This window comes from Linepithema humile, chromosome 4 (genome assembly GCF_040581485.1).
Source record: "Linepithema humile isolate Giens D197 chromosome 4, Lhum_UNIL_v1.0, whole genome shotgun sequence".
Lineage (NCBI taxonomy): Eukaryota > Metazoa > Arthropoda > Insecta > Hymenoptera > Formicidae > Linepithema > Linepithema humile.
Window position 1 is genome coordinate 6,448,921 of NC_090131.1, and position 20,557 is coordinate 6,469,477.

Consider the following 20,557-nt stretch of genomic DNA (forward strand, 5'->3'; position numbering starts at 1 on the left):
ATTTCGCGAGTTTCGTTGACGCGTGTGATATTCCGTTCTGCGGGCGCAACAATATCATAAGTGTAAATGGAGAAATACCAACATCATATATTTCCGATGAACATGCATTCCGATGAACGGCATGAATTATTTTTCTATAAACCAGATTCTTATATGACAAATTAACATCCTGTGGCGTATGATATTTTATTGCGTTCTCAATAGGGTAACTGCGAATATTTGTAAAATTGCAACATATTTAAATTAAGGGGAGTGGATAGAAGAAATGAATTAATGTCTGCATATTTTCAACAATTATATATCAAATATATTTTAAAACATTTTTTACTATTACTACTTATTATTTCTTTTTTTGTTTTTAATCTTATAATATTGTAGCAGATAAGTAGAATTTTGTTTAATCCAAATTTTTTCTTCTATTTTTATGTTTATTATTTTACTTAACAGGATAAAATATTCTATGCATTATTTGTAATACCTATTTTACACACCATATGTAATAATTAGTAATAATTAAAAAAGTAAATGTTAAGTAAAAAAAATTTTTTAATATTTTCAAATATTACATATGTCTATTAACTATACTTATAATTGAAAAGAAAAGGAAAGATATTTTCAAGAAAAGAATAATAAAAGTAAAACAAAGTTATAATTGCTTATTGTGACTCATTTTTGTCATACAATTATATAAATATAAACTGATGATACGAATACAAATCAATTATTCTTTTTTTTACATTTTGAACGAAGAGCGTTTTTTTTACATTTTGAACGAAGAGCGTTATGTTTGTAGAAACTTTTTTTGTGAATAACTAATCTGAACATTTCCGATATGACACGTTTTATTTATTAGAAAATAAGATGTTTAATAAAAAATATATTATTATATATAAATTTAAGATATTTTTTATTTACTACAACTATAATACTAGCCGTTATTATTTCCTTATCTCGTAGAATACATGACGGTAAAGTAAGACACGGATGTGTTTACTAGCTGCAACAAAATATATTTGCTTCTTTTTGTTTTATTAAAATATATCTCTAAAATATAATATTATATAAAATGTCTTGTACCATGGCAAAGAACTCTAAAGATCCTACAAACAATCCACCAACATGCAAAGTGAAACTTTTATTACCTCTTTGCAACAGAAATAATATTAGTTTTTGTATATATAAAGGAACTATATACCATTGAATCTCATACCTAATGTAATAAACCGACATAATATCAATATTTATTATTAAAAATAGTAAAGTGATATTAAGTAATGTGAAGATATATATTACGCCATGGTATATACGTCATCGCAGTTATCCGTAATTTGTTGACTTATAAAATTGGCTAAGAACATATATATAATACAGGCGCTTATTGCTACACAAGGCACAATAAGTTCCTGAATATTATAATTCACTGCTATAATCTGAAAAAACTAATGGACAAATTTCAATGTATTGTAATTAGTTCATAATTTATAATTTGTTTTATAATTTTTAACTATAAATTAATGCGCGTGCGCATGTGTATGTGTGTGTGTGTATAATAGTAGTAACATATTACTATTCATAAAAATTTTTAGAATATGTTAAATTTTAATTGGAATAATTCAGAAAATTAGGATGCAAATTTAGAATCTGGAAAATTGAAATTTTTGAGTTGTCAGATATTAAAATAATATCAAAATTTAAAATTTGAATCGCGTTTTTTTCTATGCATTTTTAATTACATTCACAAGTAATTAGTTTAAAGTACATATTATTATTTTAAATGTAGAAAAGTTATATAAGCTACTTTAGGTTGCTACGCAATCAGGATTTACATTTTATTCGAATTCTCAATCAAATTGTTATCAAAAGAAATTCATTACAAACTACAAAATAAATTTACTGTTTATTAGTAATCCAAAATACGAATGAAATGGATAATGTCTCTGCACTTATACTGTTTGGTTTTATTAGTGACAAGTAATACTTATTCTTATAAATTAAGTTTTCTTGGTTGTTCAATGATAATATAAAATCTAAAATTTTTCGAGCTTGAAAAGAACTTAGTTATGTCAGTTAAAATATTCATTACAATGCAATTATAAGTTTAATAATATAAAATAACGTTTAAAAATAATATTTATTTTTTTTAAACGTCTAATTACAAATATCTTACCCGTAAAATATTGAGGCTTAAAGTACTCACTCCGAATATTATCATAAACATTAAAGACATCTCAAAATTGGTTATTAGATAGGTAGAAAACCTTTTAAACGAAAAAAATCTGTATATGCGGGTTTATGTTACTGTGCATATTATTTAAAATAATATCATAAATATAAATGGAAAAATACAAACATCATAGCTTTCCGATGAATATCTATGGCACGAATCATCCCGTTATAAACCAAATTTTTGTGCGGCAAATTAATATCTTGTAACATATGAAATTTCATTGCGTATTTAATACGATAACTGTGAATAATTAATAGAAACAGCTATAGTTTTGATTAATTTTACTTTTGAAGATACACTATTACTTCAATCTATTATAGTAAAATGTAATATTAAAACTACAACATATTTTCTATTTATTATTATTATTATTACATATTGTGTAAGTTTCTAAACTTTTTATTGTTATTACTTCTTATTTATTGCTTTGTTTCTAATTTCGAAAAATTTTATAACAGATAAACAGAATTTTGTTTAACTCAAAGTTTATTTATTGTTTTTGTACTTATTGCTTTACCTAGCAATTTGAAACATTCCGCAAGCATATTGCATGTATGCCATAAGCATTGTTCCTGTTGCTAGTGCACCGATTAACCCTATACCGAAAGTTACATTTTGATGCAGTAAAAATAAGTGGAAATATTTTTCTTGGTCAACAAAGTATTCAGTCATAAATGGTAAGCGTCGTGGTTGAGAGTTGTTTACTGAGAAAATAATATGAAGAATATCCGGCCATATTTGAATGATTACATTAATAAACACAGCACTGATGCCAAGTACTAAACAATATTATAAACAAGTAATATTTTAATTATATAGTAGTGATCTTGTGTTTTTGAAGTATTTAAGCTTTAAATCGAGCGTTGTTTCATATAACTAAAAATGTGTCTTATGTTATACACAAACTTAGGTTAATTAATTAAATTTGTTAATTATTTTAAATGTAAAGCGTAACAGGAATTAAAAAATTTATTAGATGAAAATATTGTCTTACCTATAATTATAATTGTATAACGTTTTGCGTGCTTCCCATGTTTTTCTATAATAGCGATTTCATTTTTATCTGTTAAATCATCCCAAATTTGTTGTAGCTGTTCCAGCAAATACTTTACCTGTTGTTTCAATAAGTTTTTATGCATTTATCTTGACAAAATAGAAAATAATTTTGGAATTTATCATATAAAAGTTTGTACATTGCGAATAATATTTAAATATAACGAATTGTTTAACTTACTGTTTCGGCGTTGACATAAAATGAATTATACTTTACCACAAGAGTTATACAAGCAAACACAAAAGAAAAAATTTTAATAACAAGGTCTACAGTACAGTTTGAAGTTGTGAATGCTGTAAGCTGTAAATAATATTTTTATTCAAGAAACTAGAATAACAATAATTGTTACCAGCAAACTGTGAAATTTATCTAGTTAATTCTACTTGTTCAAGTACGATAAAATTACAATAAACAATAGTAAATAATAATTTGGTAATAAAGTATGACAGTATATTCATAATAAAATATATACACATAAAGAGCCCGAAAGGAAAGAGAATACTTTATGAAATATTTGATACTTTATGTTTAAAAGTATTATAAGAAAATACAAAAATATCCCAAAAAACTCTTAGAAAAAAAGGTTTAATTAACATAATTTTAAAAACGTTTTATTTTACATTTCAGATATTATTTTATATTAGTTTCAAAGTATTTAGTATAAATAATAAATAGAAAATTTTATTTTAAATAAATTTTATTTTAAAACTTCGGATGAGTTTTTACATAATTCTGATAATATTGTTGAACTTCTTATCAATATTATTATATTATGTACTGTTTAAAACTTTACGATCTTTATGTTTAACATTTTTTTCGAAAATATTTTATTATCACAACATTTAGAAAGTCGTGTTTTTTTATATTTTATATAATAATATAATCGAAATGTGTCATACCTGAAATGCAATAAGACTTACTAAACCACTATAGCAACATATTAAGTGAAGTTGAGCAAGTTTCGATTTTTGATAAGGCCATAAACCAATTGCCAGCAAAAGAGTCCGATGGAGACTGAAAAATCTATCTTCTATACTGATCATGTCTCTGCTGGCGCTAAAACACGTTTGACGGAACGAAAGACGGTAGAGGCTTCCTCATCCCTACTTTTTAGTCAGTTTATTCAATATTTACAAGACTTTTTTTTCGCGTAAAATTCAGTATAATTTAAATAAACTTTGTAATTCCGCATCTACATCGCAAAATGACACAATACGCTGCTATGAAATACTACTGTAAGATCGGAACATTCGCAATTTTACATTTCTTGAAAAAACGAAAGTCGATTATCGAACACCGAATGAAATTTAACAGATGTACTTTTCTCATAGAATTGCATCTACGAGAGAAATTGTCAGGTGAAACCTACGCAAGCGTACTCGTCGCTTCTCACGATGACCTATATCTATGTACTTTGTTCCGATGTGTCCTGTCTATACTATATTGCGTTCATATAACGTTCCGTATCGTTTGAATCATAGAATATATGACGAAAAAGTAAGATACGGAACCGTTTGCCAGCTGCAACATAATATTAGTATGCTTCTATGTCGTCCCGTTGAGATATACGTTCAAAATATTACAATATGTAAAATGTTTTACCGTAGTGCAACACTCCAAAAATACTACAGACAATCCACCGACATGCAGACCAAACGTCTTACTGCTTCTTTGTAATAAAAATAATATCACAGTTTTTGCGTATGCAAAGGAATTATATACCACTGAACTTCATGTCTAATATAATAATGACATGATAAATCGGTAATTTGAGAAAAATAACAATATTTATAAATAATTTTGGAAACATATATGACATATATATAACAATTATATGTGGAACTATATATCTTTTTCTACACCATTTTAACTTTTATTTAATTTTTAATATTCAAAAAATAGAGAAGCGATATTATTATACATATAATATAAACATATTTCTTACGCAGTGGTAAATACATGATTACCATGATTTGTAATTTCTTGTCCGACAAGATTGGCTATGAACATATATAAAACACAAGTGGCTGCTGTCATAAGAGGTATTAAAAGTTCTTCAACACGAAAATTTAACGATATAATTTGAAAAACCTAACGTGCAAATTCGAATATGTTGTGATTAGTTCATAAAATCAGTATAATTATGAAATTTATTTCTATTTTTATCGAATTACTAGGCAATTAAAATTTATACGACTTTGTGTTCGACATTACTGCATAGAAAAGAAAAGTTTATGTAATTTTTTTGCAACATTCTAGTTTAAAAATTGCAAATATATTTAAAATTAAATTTTTTAATATTAAATATTTATAACATGAGATGATTTCTCAAATCAAATTGTCAAGCAAATCTTGTTAAATACTCAAAGTATTTGTTAGTAACATAAGATACGAATAAAATAGAAGATTTCTCTGCATTTATAAGTTTTTATTCTCTCTCTCTCTCTCTCTCTCTCTCTCTCTCTTCTCTCTCTCTCTATTAATGACAATTAATAATTATTGTTTACAATTTATTAAGCTTTCCGATGTATTCATATAATTTTCCGTGTTTGTTTAAAATTTATTTAATGTAATGTTGTTTAAAAAACGTCATATTTGCAATATGAAATTATAACTTGCAAACAATATTTATTACTAAAACAATAAGTTTGCTTGGGACATTTTTTAAATTTTTCAGTGCTTTTATTAGAATTCTGTCAGAATTTTTAAAAAAATATTACGTGTTAAATTAAAATTTTTGATGGTTTCTATCAAGTTATATTAATTATTATTAATTAAAAAGAAAAAATATGATAAAAAAATAGATTAAATTTTTAATTATTTTATTATACTAACTCGTTTTTATAATACATTTCGTAAAAATTTATTTGGCCATACGAATAAAGATCGATTCTTCTTTTTTTTACATTTTGCATAAAAAATGCTACCATAAAAGTTTATTTTGTTAATACTTGACTCGTGAATTTTTTATATGTCACGCTTTATTCGCTCTAATGTAAAACCTACTGTATCGTTTTTATTGAATTTATGCTACTGTTGTATTAATACATTTAATGATGTATTTTGCCGTCATTGTTGCATAGAGTACATGACAGTAAAGTAAGATATGGATGCATTTGCCATCTGTAACATATCCGCTTTTACTTCGAATCTGTGAGATAGATAATTTGTTAGAATATATAAAATATTGTATACCGTGGTAAAACATTGTAAAGATGCTACCAACAATCCGACTTTCAGACCAAAAGATTTCTTTCCATTTTGCAACAGAAATAATATCAATCTTTGTATATGTAGAGGAGCTATATACCATTGAATTTCGTACCTATACATAATTTCAACACGATAAATCTCAATTATTTAAAAAAAATTAATATATTTATGAATAATTTTTGTAATACATATTTTTGTTTTGTGTTTTATATTACATTTTTGTTACTAGAATTGAATAGAACAATTATAAAACTATTCTTACGCAGTGACAAATATGTGATTATTATGATCTGTAATTGCTTGTCCAATAACACTAGCTAAGAGCATATATGAAAAGGCGAACAATATAAATACAAAAATAATTACAATTTCTTCAATATTATCTTTACTAGATGTTACGATCTAAAAAATTCAGTGTATTAATTTTAATGATTAGTTCAGTTTTGAAATCTTATAAATATATATATATTATATATGGATATATAGATAACATACACATACATAATTACGTCACACTTTAAAAATATATTATGTACAAAAAAGTTCTTAATGTACAAAAAGTTCTTATATCAAATTCCAATTACAATCACTATTTATTTTTTTAGTTTAAATCGATATTACAGTTAGGACTATAAAATACATGAAGATTGTTATGTAAATTTGGTTAATCAAACGTATTGATAAGTATGCAATCACAAACGTGTTGATATATAAAATAACATTAAAAAATGTCGCACAAGACTAACATGCATTCATAAACAAAGAACAAAACTTACACAAAACATATTGAGACTCAAAGAAATTATTCCGAATGCTATTAGAAACATGAATGATATCTCAAATCTGGCCATTAATAGCTTAGAAAACCTTTAACACGAAAAATATATACCATTACTGCGCGTACTATATATTATATTATGGGATAGATACCAACGTTATAGCTTTGCGATGAATATCTACAGCACAAACTATGTTCTCATTCTTGATCGACAGGTTAATACTTTGTAACGTATAAATCTGCATCGAGTTTGCAATGCGATAACTGTGAATAATTTACAAAGTAAACTAATTATCCTAAAAATGTGCGATTGTAATTTTGCTGAATTGGAGCTGTAGCAATAATTTTTAATGTCTTATGCCCAGTTCCACCAACGTAACTTTAATCTTGGTTCAACTTATTCGTCATCTTTTTTTACTTCTAAGAATTAGAAAAAAATGAAGAATAAGTTGAACCGAGATTAAAGTTAATCTATATTGATGGAAATGGACATTAATAACATAAATTAATTAATTACTTACTAATTTAAGATTTTTTTATATGTACTCGTTGTTCTTGCAAGACGAGTAACATTTTTAAGAATATACAAAAAAAAAAACAATTATGTCTAATATTAAAATTTTTAGATTTTTTGTTTTACCTAGCAATTCTAAACATTGCACAAATATGTAGTAGATATGCCATAAGTAATGATTCTGTTCCTAGCAAAGCAATCATCCCTATGATAGTTGCGACCCCGTAGAATAATAACAAATAGAAATATTTTTCTTGGTCGTCAATATGTTGAGTCATAATCGGCAAGCGACGTGATTGAGACTGGTTTACTGATAAAATAATGTGCAAAAAATCCTGCCATAATTGGGTCGTTACAACTATAAACGCTCCAATAAGGGCAAACGCTAAACAATATAAATGAATCATATCAATTAATATTATAGCACAATATCAGGAATAGTATTTTCAAAATTTTTTTAATTAAACGCTCATAACATGAACGAAAGAGTTTGTAGAACTCAAGTTATTTTTTACTCAATAAACGTTTTGAAATAATAAATTAATTAATCGACTTGAAATATAAAGCGCGTAACACAAATCAAAAGATAATATCTTACTTGTAAGTATAGTTGTGAAGCGTTTTGCATTATCTCCGTACTTTTCTACGATGGCGATTTCGTGATGGTCCTTCAAATTTTCATAAATATGTTGAAATTGTTCCATTAAATATTTCACCTGTTGTTTTAACGAGTTTTATGCTATTTGTCTCAGAAAATATGAAGAAGATTGATCAAATTTTTATGTGTAGTTTTATTTGCCCTGTGAATTTTTGTTAAATAAAATAGATATTGAACTTACTGTTTCGGCGTTGATGTTAAACGAATTATATTTTATCGCCAAAAGAATGTAACCAAATGAGAAAGAAAAAACCTTGATAACGAGGTCCACAGTACATACTGAAGTCACAAGTGTTGCAAGCTGTAAAAATAATTGTTCTTTTTTTCAAAATAAATTGATTGAAGAGTTTGTATGTAATAATATATGTATATAATGATATGATCAAGATATCGTGATGTACCTGAAACATAATACAACTTATCAGAATACTAAAGAAGCAGACAAATTGAATTCGAGCAAGTTTCGATTTTTCATAAGGCCACAAACCAACTGTCAGCAAAAGAGTCCGGTTGAGACTGAAATATTTATCCTCGACATTAATCATCTCTCTGCTGGCACTAAAACGCATTTGACGGGAGTGAAGACGGCAAAGGCTTGCTCATCCCCACTTTTATTTAGTTTATTATTCCCTCTCTTTTGTAGCATAAAATGTAGCGTTTCGTAATTTAATGTAATTTCTGGAATTCAGTTCAAATGTATAATGCATGGTGGCACAATGTACTGTTATGAGATCGGAACGTTCGTAATTTACTATTTCTTAAAAAAGCGAGCGTCGATTAAGTAATTGCTCGAACATCGAAAGAAATGCAACAAATGCGCTTTTCCCATAGCATCTACGAGAGAAGTTCTGATGTGAAAGCTATAGTATAGTAAATTTTTCAGTGCTACTTTATTTCAAGCATTTACACGTCTGTCAGAGACAGTCAGTTTTTTTTTTTTTTTTTTTTTTTGCTAAAACATAATTGCCATTTATATCCTCCTCTGCTTTTTTATTGTTCACTTTATATATTTTTTTGCGAGAAGAAAAAATGACGATTGAAAAATATCTCCGAATATAAAAATATGACTGTAGTGAAAGATCTCCGAAGACTTATCTATACATAACAAAATGTATCCATCATGTGTTTTTCTTAATTTTATTTATATATGTATGTCCAGCTAGTTTAAATTTAATATATCTTTTCTGTTATTTCAGAAGATCGATTATATAATTTTTCCGGTACGGCAATATAAGAATGTAAGAAAATAGATTATTGTACAAAAGATTGTTCATGTAACGTAGTAAGTTTTTTCAAGTTTTCTTTATTAATTACATATGTGAGATTACAAAACAGGAATATAATTACGTAAATCACATCAATTTTTTTAGGAACAACAGAGAAGAAAATTATTGCATATTATACATGTATACAATAAAGAATACGAAAATCTCGCGTTTAATTTCAATAAGAAATCTTGAACAAAATTAAAATTGAGGGACTTGTGCGCGTGTGTCGGAAAAGAAGAATAATATCCATTAGATACATAATTAATATTACGTCAAATAATGGTAATTGCATTTATTGACAGGAAGACATTTACGTCGCGAGATAAAACACACTGTGCTTTGTAACGCACAGCGTTGTGACTTTGTTTTTGAGTGATAAAAATAAACGTAAGTTAAAGGGCTTTTAGCGAATAAAAAGATCAAAGACGCATTACGGCTCATTCGCGCTCGACGATGATGCATCGTTTCTCGCCACATGCGAGCTTTCGTCTTCAGCATTTTCGGCACCGTCAGTGGACGATGATTCAGGTACCTGTATAAAACACATACTGTATAAAAGAACAATTCGTCGCAGCATACAAAATAATTTCGTTTTCGGGTTAATTGCGTTTTCTCACCTGACGAGGTGATTCGGACAGAGTGGACGGTAATCTACGGCTGGGTAAGATGTCCGGCATAGGTGGTGGAACCGGCGGTTCGCCGTAGACGTCGTGAAGCTCCTCCAATCTCGTGCAGAGAGCGTCGCCTCGTTTGCTCGTAGCGTTCATTTTCTTCATAAGCCAATCGGCCTGCTCCTCCAAGCGTTTTAATCGATCGGCACGCGTCGCTAAAACTTCCTCTGGAGTTCGAGATTTGGCCGAAGTAACCGTGGCTTCCCTCGGCGAGCTTGTTGCGCTCTCCTTACACGCCGATGTAGATAAAGGCGTAGGACTGCGATCAATAGTAGGAAATTCTCGAACTGTGTCCAAGCTCGAAGAGGAATCTACGGAAATGCTGTCGGAATCTATGACGCTTTCTGTCGGTTTCGAGGATTCCTTGCCTTCCATTGCCTCCTCTTCCTCCCTCGACGACGAGGAGGATCGAATGACGGAGGCGACAAGAGAATCTGTAGAATTGTCCAATTCTGCCGCGCCGAACACTGGGGAAAATCGATTAGACGGGCCCACGATCAAGGGATCGCTGAATTGCACGCTCTTTATGGACGAACACGGTACAGTTAGCGTTGGAAGGGGCCCGATGGAAAAGACGGGCATCGTGCTAGTTGTATTCGCAGCCGTGACGATAGGTACGTGAGAAACGGGTAATGACAGGACACTTTCAGATTTTGTTATCTCGTCAACGTCGTCGCGTCGCCTGGACGAAGTTGTTGACGCTACGTTCGACGATTCAGTCAATTCGCCGTTGTCCACCGCCGAAGGCAGATCGACGCTCGTGGCTGATCGCTTCAATGTCTTCGCGGTAGGCAGCGAACACCAAAACTCGGTGGTCGGTCCTGGATTTCTGTTACAGAAATCCGTTTTGGAACTTGTCGCGCGATCGTTCTCCACATTGCCGTCGGTTTCGGGAGTCGAATTATCGCGCGGATCCTCCGTCATCGAGTCCTCCCGTAAAATCGAAATGTTTCCGTCTGATTTTGTATTGTCGATTTTTATCAGATTCTGTATGACGTTAGTGAGAGCCTGGTCCAAAGGATCTAAAATTTCCGGCGTATTTTCCACGCTCGGCTGTTCGAAGTTATATATTAATTAGCTAGCAATAAAACGTACAATCCCAAAATTTAGAATCGCTCGTTTAGTATGTAAATTAAATAGATGCGATTTGCTTACGGCAGATTCCGATACGGGATCAATAGGTTCTGAGTCGATATGCGCGACTTCTGCCTCGTCCAACTCCGCTTCCGTCTCCGGCGTAGGTGTGCGTTGTTCCAAAGTCACCGAGGAACCAGTCTTCGATTCTGACAGTTCGGTATCCGTCGGTTGCTCGGATTCTGTGTCCGGTGTCGGCGCTCTAGGACTCTCCTGTTTTAATATTTAATTCTTGTTGTCGATATGTTCAAAATATTGGACAATGAATAGTTGTGAAAAGCAAGGATAACGTTTGCGCACCTTTCGTGTCCGTCTTCGTAGACCGTGTCTGATTCTTCCTTCGATCGCCTCCTCTTCTTCGTCCGAATCATCGCCTCTCTCATCGCTAAAGCCACTTTCGGCGCTGCACGGAATAGTTGGTGTTAATAAGAACCGTTGCCTATGCAAATGCTCGGATCAGCTAAGCTGTATAACAAGGGCAATAAAACGCGCGGAGATTTTGCCGACGCGTTCGTTTACAAATTTTACAAACATTAGACAAGTGTCGCGAGGAAACGAATACAATGTATCGTATTCGAAATAAAGATATAATCTTCGTATATCGTATTCTTGGAAATAAGGATATAATTGCTTGAACGATAAAACGAAATATAAAACTTGAAATATAAAGCTTGAACAGTTTGAATAAAAAAGTCAGAGAAGTTATTGAATAATTTTTATTTTATAATAAATAGCGAGAAATATTTTAATTTTGAAATTCTTTTTATTTCTTTTATTTCTTTGTGAGATCTTTAATAAAAGTTTGATTTAATAAGTATCAACAAATTTCATAGCAATTTATAATAGTCAATGATAAAATTAATAAATATTAATGCTAAGAAAAGGAAAAAATAATAAAATTATTAATTGTTAAGATTTAAAAAATTAAATTTTTGTTTGCAATAGCTACAAATCTCATTATTTAGAATTATCAAATTAAATATTAAAAATCAGATATCAACAATTATGAATTTCACCTGTTAAAAGAATCGTGGGCAGCCAAAGCTTTCCGTGCGGCGAACTCGCGGCGTAAGCTTCTCCACTCCAGTTCGGTGTTCGTGTTTTTCTGTCTGGCCGATTCCCATTTTTCTCTGCAATATTCTAGCTCTTGTTTCAACTCCTGCAACATCTTCCTCTTCTGTTGCAGCTCATATCGCAGTATTTCCTCGTGCGTGTGCAATTGCTGATGCTGCGCTTGCATTCGGCCGACGATATTCCACGTTTTGGCCAGTTCAGTCGACACCATCGAAAGTCTCTTCTCCTAAATATTGAAATAATAGAATTTAATTTCCGTCGTTTTATGATTTCCTTCATAAAACAGTGAGCAAATCGCTTGCCTGCTCGCCGAGCTTGCTCTCTAAATGAGTGTTCAGTTGCTTCATGCGATTCATCTCCTTCTCCAGGTGTTTCTTTTCCAAAATCAATTCCTTCAGACGTATGTACGTTTTGCTGACGGATATCACTAATCTTGGACCGGCCGGAGTGTCCACAGACTTGTAACAGCTGTTCGGATCCGAACAGGATGCAACGGAAACGCTCGGAGAGGTCACCGCGTGGCAACTAAGTAATTCCAGTAAAACGCGCCACACCTACGACATAATTTTGCAGTCAGTTGAATTGTGTCATGTTGCGTGTTAAGCTCTTTAGAAAGGCGATAGTTCCAAGTGTCACACTACGCTTAAATCGGCGTTTAAAAAATTAGATGTAAAAATTGTCTCAAAACTTAATATATTATTTTTGCGCATCGACCTTGGGCAAATTGTGAGCGATATTTTCCTCTTGCAAATCATCTTCCTTTCTATCAATTTCGCCAACATTCTCTTCGTCGTTCTCCTCACTCGCGTGCTTCTGCGACGCTTTACCACCTTCGACTTGCTCAACCAAGTCCAAAAGAAGTTTAGGAAGAGCCGCTGCCTCGGTACTTTCTTCTCTGGCTATGTCACTAATGAGATCATGATTTTCCTGTAACGTTAAAATTAAATATAAATTTTCATTCGTCACTTTTTTTCATCTATATTTTTCTCACGAAATTTGCAGTTGTTCTTTTCCAATAAATACGTATTTAAATATTAATTCCACGTTTAGCTAAAAATAATTATTATAATATATATTAATTATATTATAATAATTATTAAAAATGTAAATAACGAGTCAGCATCGCGATACCTGCAATAGTTGAGTTAACCGATCAAGATCCATATCCGCGGAGGAAGCTCCGAGCAACATCTGCGTGAACAATCCGTTGATGAGAGACATCTGATTTTGAAGATCTCTGCAATCCGCCTTGGTTAATCCCAGTTGAGATTCCAGATTCGTAATTTCCGAGTCTTGCGCGTCGACCTGGCGCACGTAACATTGTCATAAAAATCTACGAATTCGAATGTTCAACAGAATCGAGTGCCTCGATGTCTCGGTACCTTTTCTTCGGCTTTCTTCAGTTCCTCCTCCAAGTTTTCGGATTTCTTTAGGGTGTATTCCAGCTTTTGCTTCACGTCCGTCAGCTCTTTAATCGCCGAATCTTTCAGCTCGGTCAAAACTCGCAGTCTCTCGTTGTACAGAGCTTTCAGCGCGTTGATATTCTCCAGCTGCCGATTGCATTCAGCTCCCGCGTCGTCTCGAACGTCCAGAAAACTTCTGTCGCCTAATCTGACTAGCACTTGCGCCAGATAATTCTTTAGCTCATTAGTCCGCCGTTCTCGCGCAACGAGAGACTCGCGTGACTTGCTCGACACTTCCGCCAAGCACTGAATACGGCGCCGGTGACGCTCCGGATCGGTCTCTAGATGGTAACGAAGGTCGTCCACCTTCTCGATTTGGTATCGCACGTCATTCCTTAACTCGTCGGACACCTGAAACAAATATGTGTATATGTGTGTATTCTTATTCACGGAATTTTATTGTAGAGCGAATAAAATGTACGCGGCGCGCGATATATATATACCTTCAGCGTGTTCGTTAATCGCAGCGCTTCTGCGCGTCTCAGCTCTTTCTCGTTTTCATCCGCGCGCTCGCGCGCTTCTTGTTCTCTCGACGTGGACTTCGAATTGCCACTCGCGAGATCGAGATCCTGCGAGTCGCTGCGAGCGGAACGCAAAAGAGCCAGCACGTTCGACGTCTCGGAATGAGCTTCCTTTTCGGCGTCCAATTCTTTTCGAAGTCTCTCCATCTCGGACGAGACAGCCGCGATTGCTCTGTGCCTAGCTTCCCTCTTCAACGATAATTCCTTTTTAAACTCCTCTATATTGGTAGCGGCACGATCTGCAGTCAATGCATTCTCCGATTCTTCGTCTATCGAGTCGACAACATCTGCAATAATATAAACATCCTATATATAATATTATTCTTATGGCCTAAAAAATCAGCAAAAATAAATTTATTACTTACTTTTTGTAAAAACAAAACAAACATTTTTTAATTTGCTTAGACGCAAAAGTTGAAATTTTAAAACAAGAAATATATAAGCTACTTTTATGACTGGCACATATAGCATACCGATATCCTCTTTCGAAGCAACGTCGTTCTCGTTTCCTTTTTCAGTCTTGATAGTTTCCTTCAGTCTTTGAATCTCCTGCAAAGCGTCCTCGAAAGCCTTAATCTGCTTCTTTTTGTCCGAAACCTCTTCGGACAATTGTGCTTGCAGCTTTGACGCCTTCTTACTTTCCGCGTTTCTGATCTCCTCTTTCTCGAGCAACGATTTTTGCAGATCCTTTTCCAGTGTCGAAATTCTCGCATCGGCAGTGTCTTTTTCCGATTGAAGGACACTATTTCTTTCCATCAAGTTCGTGATTTCCATTTTCGCCATGTACAAATGCCTCGACATATTGTCGTACTGTTGTTCGTGCTCATGAAAATCAGCTTCTACCGTCGCGTATCGTGCTTTTAGTTCCTAAAAAATGTACAGTTTTTCTTCCAAATATTTTAATGTAGAATAATTTAATCTGCAGCTTAAAAATCACATACCTCGTAATCTGCGGTCAATTTCTTCACCAGATCTTTTTGGTCATCCAAATTGCACAGCAGTTGTTCGTTCATACTTCGACATTGTAGTCGATCGGCTTCTAATATCACAATCTTCCGCGACAGCATCTCTTCGTCCGTCTCTTCGTACAGGTTTTCCTGCCCGTCGTCTCTCAATCTCGCGCGTCTTTTGTGCATTTTGTCTAAATCTACGCTCGCGGAACACGAGCTCTCGTCTATCCTAGGAACACTTGATTCGGAATCATCGGAGTGAGCGCATCTGTGAACATCCGTTCCTTCTGTCGCCGCATCTTTATACTCCTCGCGATCTTCAGGTACTTCACTAACAGTGTCAATCGCGATATCATTCGTTCGTTGCTGCGACGATTCACAACACAATTCCGCGGATCTCGAACGACTGTTGTTTGTATCTCGTGTCATCGAAGAATTCTCAAATCTCTCGATTCTAGAACGCGGTTTGTTATCCTCTTGACCTTTTTGTTTATACTGTCCAACGGAACTCGTCGCCAGCAATCTTTCCAGACTAACGACACGCTGCTCTAATTTGTGCGTTTCTTCGCTCTCTTCGGCGTTCCGCATTCTTTTCCGCAGAATGTCGTCGCGAATTTCCAGAGCCTCCGTCGAAATCCTTCGTTTTTGGTCCTCCTTGTCCTTTGACAGCTCTAAGTACAATACTTCCATACGCGCCAACACGGTATTGTGCGCGCTGGCTAATTGATGATTAGCCATAGCTAATTGCGAAATGATTCGTGAAAGCTCCATGACTTCGTTGCTGTGTTGAAGCACCGAAGAATCGCGACTGTCGGCGGACTGCCAGCCTGTCATTTGCGTGGCGTATGTTAACTGAAATATAAATAGGTAAATAGATCTTGCAATCAAATTGTTTGTAGATTCTGATTCGTCAAAAACGTGAAAATTATCGCATATTGTCGCTTTATTTTAATTAAATCGGTAACAGTTTAATTATCTCTACAATTTTTTGTTTTTTAAAAGTGTCTGTATTATTATTTGCATTATAATGTTTAAACAATATTAAAACGATGGTAAGTTCGTAAATTTAACTATGACACGCGCACCTTGAACAATGAATCATCTATTGCCAAAGAAACAAAGAAGGAAACGAAGAGAACAAAGGAATATTTTCTTCTCTTTTTCGCAATAATTTTTCTTGCCAAATATTAACACGCGATTAAAAATTATGTTGCGCAAGCTTACAACTGTTTTCCAAGGGAAAAATATTTTTTCGGCGCTGTCAGAAAGAAACAATCCGCTCTCGACGATCCGCAATAGTACACTGGCGTAAAACTCAACACCGTGCGTCGCGCGAATCGGCCGAGATGAAGCACGTGATCGCGATCGATGACTGTGAAAACGACTTTTCGTGACCGTGAGTCAGCGTGTTCTCCCGAAATTGCAAATTGGAGAGGAGCCAGCTTGTCGCGACTAACAGAGACGGCTTCCGCGGAACAAAACTGCGCGTTTTTACCCGGAAAACTGTAGATGCCAGTCGGCGCGATGGCAATGCCCGAGTTTAATTTAGTTACAGTATCCACACAAGGACAGTCGAGTGAAATATCTGTAGCGCAGGCTCGAAGCCGGTTGCAAGAAAATGTGCGCGGCAATTTCGCCGTTTGTCAGTGGAAACAATGCGAGACCTTAATGCGACAAAAGTAAAAAAAAAAAGAAAGATGGCTTACCAAGGTCTCGCGTTTAGGAGGTAACACGTTTGACAGACTGGGTGCCGTTGGTCTTTGATTCCAGAATTCGCCCGTTCTCAAGGTTGGGTATGAGCTTGGACCCTGCGCGAAAAGTTTTAAAATAAGTTCGATACAAAGCGCGTGTTTTTCTCGTGGAAGATGTACCTGCGATCGCGGCTGATCCTCTTTCTTATAGATATACGATTTTTGTCTCCTATCGTTTGTGGGATGAGCGTCCTCCGAAAACGTTTCCGCCGCACGTTCGCTCGTGGAGATCGGAGTCGGCGGACGAATACCGTTACTACTACTTGATGCACCCATCATTAAAGTTTTCTACTTACTAGAACGATAAGTATACGTATCTCGTGTATATAAATATATGCCTCGGTTATTTTTCCTGGAAATAATTATACGTTAAATCTTTAATTTTATCAACGGTATAACACTTTAGATTTAGAATAGATAATCTTGTTTTTTTCTTTGACGTATATATAAAGATATCTGTGGAGTTGCTTCAAAATTACAGTCTGCATTACGAATTTATTACAGAACTGTGACGATTTTTAAATTGTAATTTAACATAACGAGATTGCTCACAATTTGAATCACTAATCAAGTACGTCTATGCTCGGGTGTTTGAGTTGCCTCGAGAAAAAGTTTGGCTTCTGTCAGCTTTTATTTTTAGAAACTAATTTGATCTAGATTGCATCTTAATTCTCTTTAAAAAGTGAGTGAAGTAAAAAATTAATTAAAAACGGGTAGGCACTTGATTTTCAATTGTAGAAAAAAAATTATTTCTTAACAACGGAAACGAGTTGAATTATAGCATAAAACGCAGTCGTCATCACAGAAAGAGTTGCGTGATTAATGCTTGTTGGATAACAATCTACGTGTCATTATTTAATAACGAAGACGATAGTCCAGTGTTCCGTTTTTACAAGGATGACAGTTGCACAAACAAGTGTGGGATGTAATTAGTATCAAAGTATGAATCGCTCACCAATGGTCAAAAACGAAAAGTCTTGAAATTCGGTAGCTTCGATTTCTCGAGGGTCAACGACGACGCTTGACTACCATCGTTGCTAGCGGGCAGCGACTCGCATCTCTAAAAATACCATTTCGAAAGACCGCCTGCGCAAAGTCGACGTTATATCTTCGTGTCGGGCACTTGCGCAGATTGTACTACAGGCACTTCCGCGCGTGTTTCACAGAGGAAATCTTAATCGAACTTCCGCGATTGTAAGAAAACAAATTCATTAAGAGAATATATCGCAGAGATTTCTCGACAGAAATCATACTGCGCTGATTAAATTACATATTATTGGGATAAAATTAAGATAATGCGATATGAATTAACTATAACCGTTTAATTGAAAAACAATTTTTGATAAATATAAATCACATTTTTTGTTAAACAAATTTTTTTTTTATTTAACTGATAGATGCACGTAAATATTCATTTTTTAAATATTGTTTCTTGTTTTCTGTTATGATGTTATTTTATTTAAATTTGCAGTTCTTTATAAATAAATTCCTCGAGTCTCAAAAATAGAATGATGCCATAAATTCTTTTATTTAGATAATACGATCAACAACTATTTTAAAGCGCTTTCAAACTTTCAGACGGTACTGTAGATGCACTCGGGAAAACGTAAACGTCCTAACAATAGCATCGCACGTATTCTATATTTAGGTAGTTTTTCGAACTGTTCATCATCACTATCGCTGCGCACATTTCGAAACGAAGATCGATCTGGTTATCCTCACTTTTCCTTAGTAACGTTATATATTTAACATTGTCATTAAATATTAAATTGCTAGATAAAATAATTTTAATTTAAATATATGTAGGCTCTTGTTAATATAATATATTAATTACAAATATGACAAAGAGAATTTAGAGCCACCGCCAGATGTAATTGCATTAACAATCTTCTTATTTAATACTTATTAATAAATTCAGACGTTTCGGTGACGCTACTGTGTTATCTGCAACCAGTAGCCTGCTGTCCAACAGTTAACTTATTCTAATTTTTTATAGTATCTTGTACGATGATGATGACTAATGATCTCACCTTGATTTTAACCTCAATCATTTTCAGTTTATTGGACAATAACTTTATTGATTAATCACACTAAAGATGATCAGATGGTGAGACGTCTGAATTTATGTATTAAATAAGAAGATTAATGCAATTACATCTGGCGGTGGCTCTAGATTCTCTTTAATTAATTTTAATTTGTTTAATTTAAATGATTTATTGCAAAATAGATACTCATTTTTTATTTAGTTCCAATTCTTCAATTAAGAAAAACCTTGTTTAAATAATGAAAGGACATTTTAAAATATATAATAAATATGGAATAAAAAACGTGGGATGAATAGTATGCAAGGTATTATATTTATTTAAAAATAAGGCTAGATAAAATTTATAACTTTTAGTCGATTTTTCTTTAACTTATGCCTACTGTCTCTCCCTTGTCACACGAGTCCTTAGCAACGGGTTGGCTACAACTAAGGGCGCACGGTGCCCCGACAGAGCGTCACGTACCTTAGTTACGGCCGTCTGGTGGCTCGTTGCTAAGGACGCGGGGTGGCAAGTAAAATGTGGATGTTAACTATGAAAATCGATTCGAGTTTGCTAAAAAAATTGCTAAATCTGTCTATCTTTAATAAAGTAAGGAAAATAAATAATTTTGTAATTTGGCCTAACAAATGGGTGTTAGAACCGCAAAGTCGATAACGTGTTATCGGACTTGGATACACTGTCTCCACAGATAAAAGACGCCGTCGAAGTATTTCTATGATCACATTCCAACGAGAGAAGCATTCGCTGAAGCGTTTGATATTTTATCGGCAAACCGCGAATTCTGCTGCGAGATTCTGAAAAGCGAAAATGGATCTAGGCAAACGTCATATACGCGGCGCGTTGGAAACATCGGCGTGACATCTTTTTTGACGTAAATTTCGGAAAATAAAACAGACGGAAAATTTATAAATATACGTATATTTAATAATGCATATTTTTTTATATAACAATCATACAGTTTTTGCCGCGCACTGAACGTGTGTGTCATCTGACTCAAAATGTTAGGCATTTCAATGAATTACAATGCAATTTTAAGAAATATAAATACATTTTTATTAATATAAAATAAATTAAGATAGGTTTACAGAATTTGAAAATGCTTAAAATATTTTTAACGTTATTAAAATATCCGCAATATTTACGCCTCGTTCCGCCCGGAAGTATCGAACTTGAGGTGCGAATGCACACCTAACACTTCATGTAAGACCGCGCGCGCGCTGACGCCGCGCTTCGGTG

General features: G+C 33.4%; 2 protein-coding genes and 2 long non-coding RNA genes across 6 annotated transcripts in view; 2 read left to right on the plus strand and 2 right to left on the minus strand.

Moving 5' to 3' along the window:
* The window catches only part of LOC136999456 (uncharacterized), a 34,960-nt gene extending 24,541 nt beyond the window's left edge, over positions 1–10,419 (plus strand). The window contains exons 2-3 of the long non-coding RNA XR_010889825.1: positions 9,641–9,726; positions 9,815–10,419. This is a non-coding gene — a long non-coding RNA (uncharacterized lncRNA). The remainder of the gene's footprint in view (positions 1–9,640; positions 9,727–9,814) is intronic.
* Positions 515–9,645, minus strand: LOC136999247 (uncharacterized). Its single transcript, XM_067352824.1, has 18 exons — positions 8,846–9,645; positions 8,626–8,745; positions 8,385–8,502; positions 7,913–8,171; positions 7,429–7,536; positions 7,271–7,361; positions 6,757–6,896; positions 6,477–6,606; positions 5,227–5,372; positions 4,181–4,373; positions 3,462–3,581; positions 3,222–3,339; positions 2,745–3,006; positions 2,351–2,467; positions 2,168–2,276; positions 1,294–1,439; positions 1,078–1,210; positions 515–997 (listed from the first exon to the last, which is right to left on the minus strand). The coding sequence occupies exons 1-18, from the start codon at positions 9,011–9,013 to the stop codon at positions 947–949; spliced, it is 2,529 nt and encodes an 842-aa protein (XP_067208925.1). The 5' UTR covers positions 9,014–9,645; the 3' UTR covers positions 515–946.
* LOC105677637 (myosin-11) lies at positions 9,728–18,327 on the minus strand. Of its 3 annotated transcripts, none has more exons than XM_067353477.1 (14): positions 17,397–17,570; positions 17,232–17,333; positions 15,517–16,377; positions 15,049–15,442; positions 14,498–14,862; positions 13,974–14,405; positions 13,723–13,896; positions 13,306–13,518; positions 12,894–13,145; positions 12,534–12,817; positions 11,818–11,956; positions 11,539–11,730; positions 10,330–11,436; positions 9,728–10,244 (listed from the first exon to the last, which is right to left on the minus strand). In XM_067353477.1, exons 1-14 carry the CDS (start codon positions 17,553–17,555, stop codon positions 10,143–10,145), a joined length of 4,776 nt encoding a protein of 1,591 aa, XP_067209578.1. In that variant the 5' UTR covers positions 17,556–17,570; the 3' UTR covers positions 9,728–10,142. The 3 variants fall into 3 exon arrangements, with proteins under 3 accessions (XP_067209578.1, XP_012231811.2, XP_067209579.1); XM_012376388.2 differs by having other exon boundaries at positions 11,818–11,920; positions 17,397–17,556; XM_067353478.1 differs by lacking the exons at positions 17,232–17,333; positions 17,397–17,570 and adding an exon at positions 18,232–18,327.
* On the plus strand, positions 17,043–19,891 carry LOC136999457 (uncharacterized). The gene is made up of 2 exons (XR_010889826.1): positions 17,043–17,313; positions 17,428–19,891. It is a non-coding gene; the product is annotated as an uncharacterized lncRNA (long non-coding RNA).
* Positions 19,892–20,557: the final 666 nt, after the last annotated feature.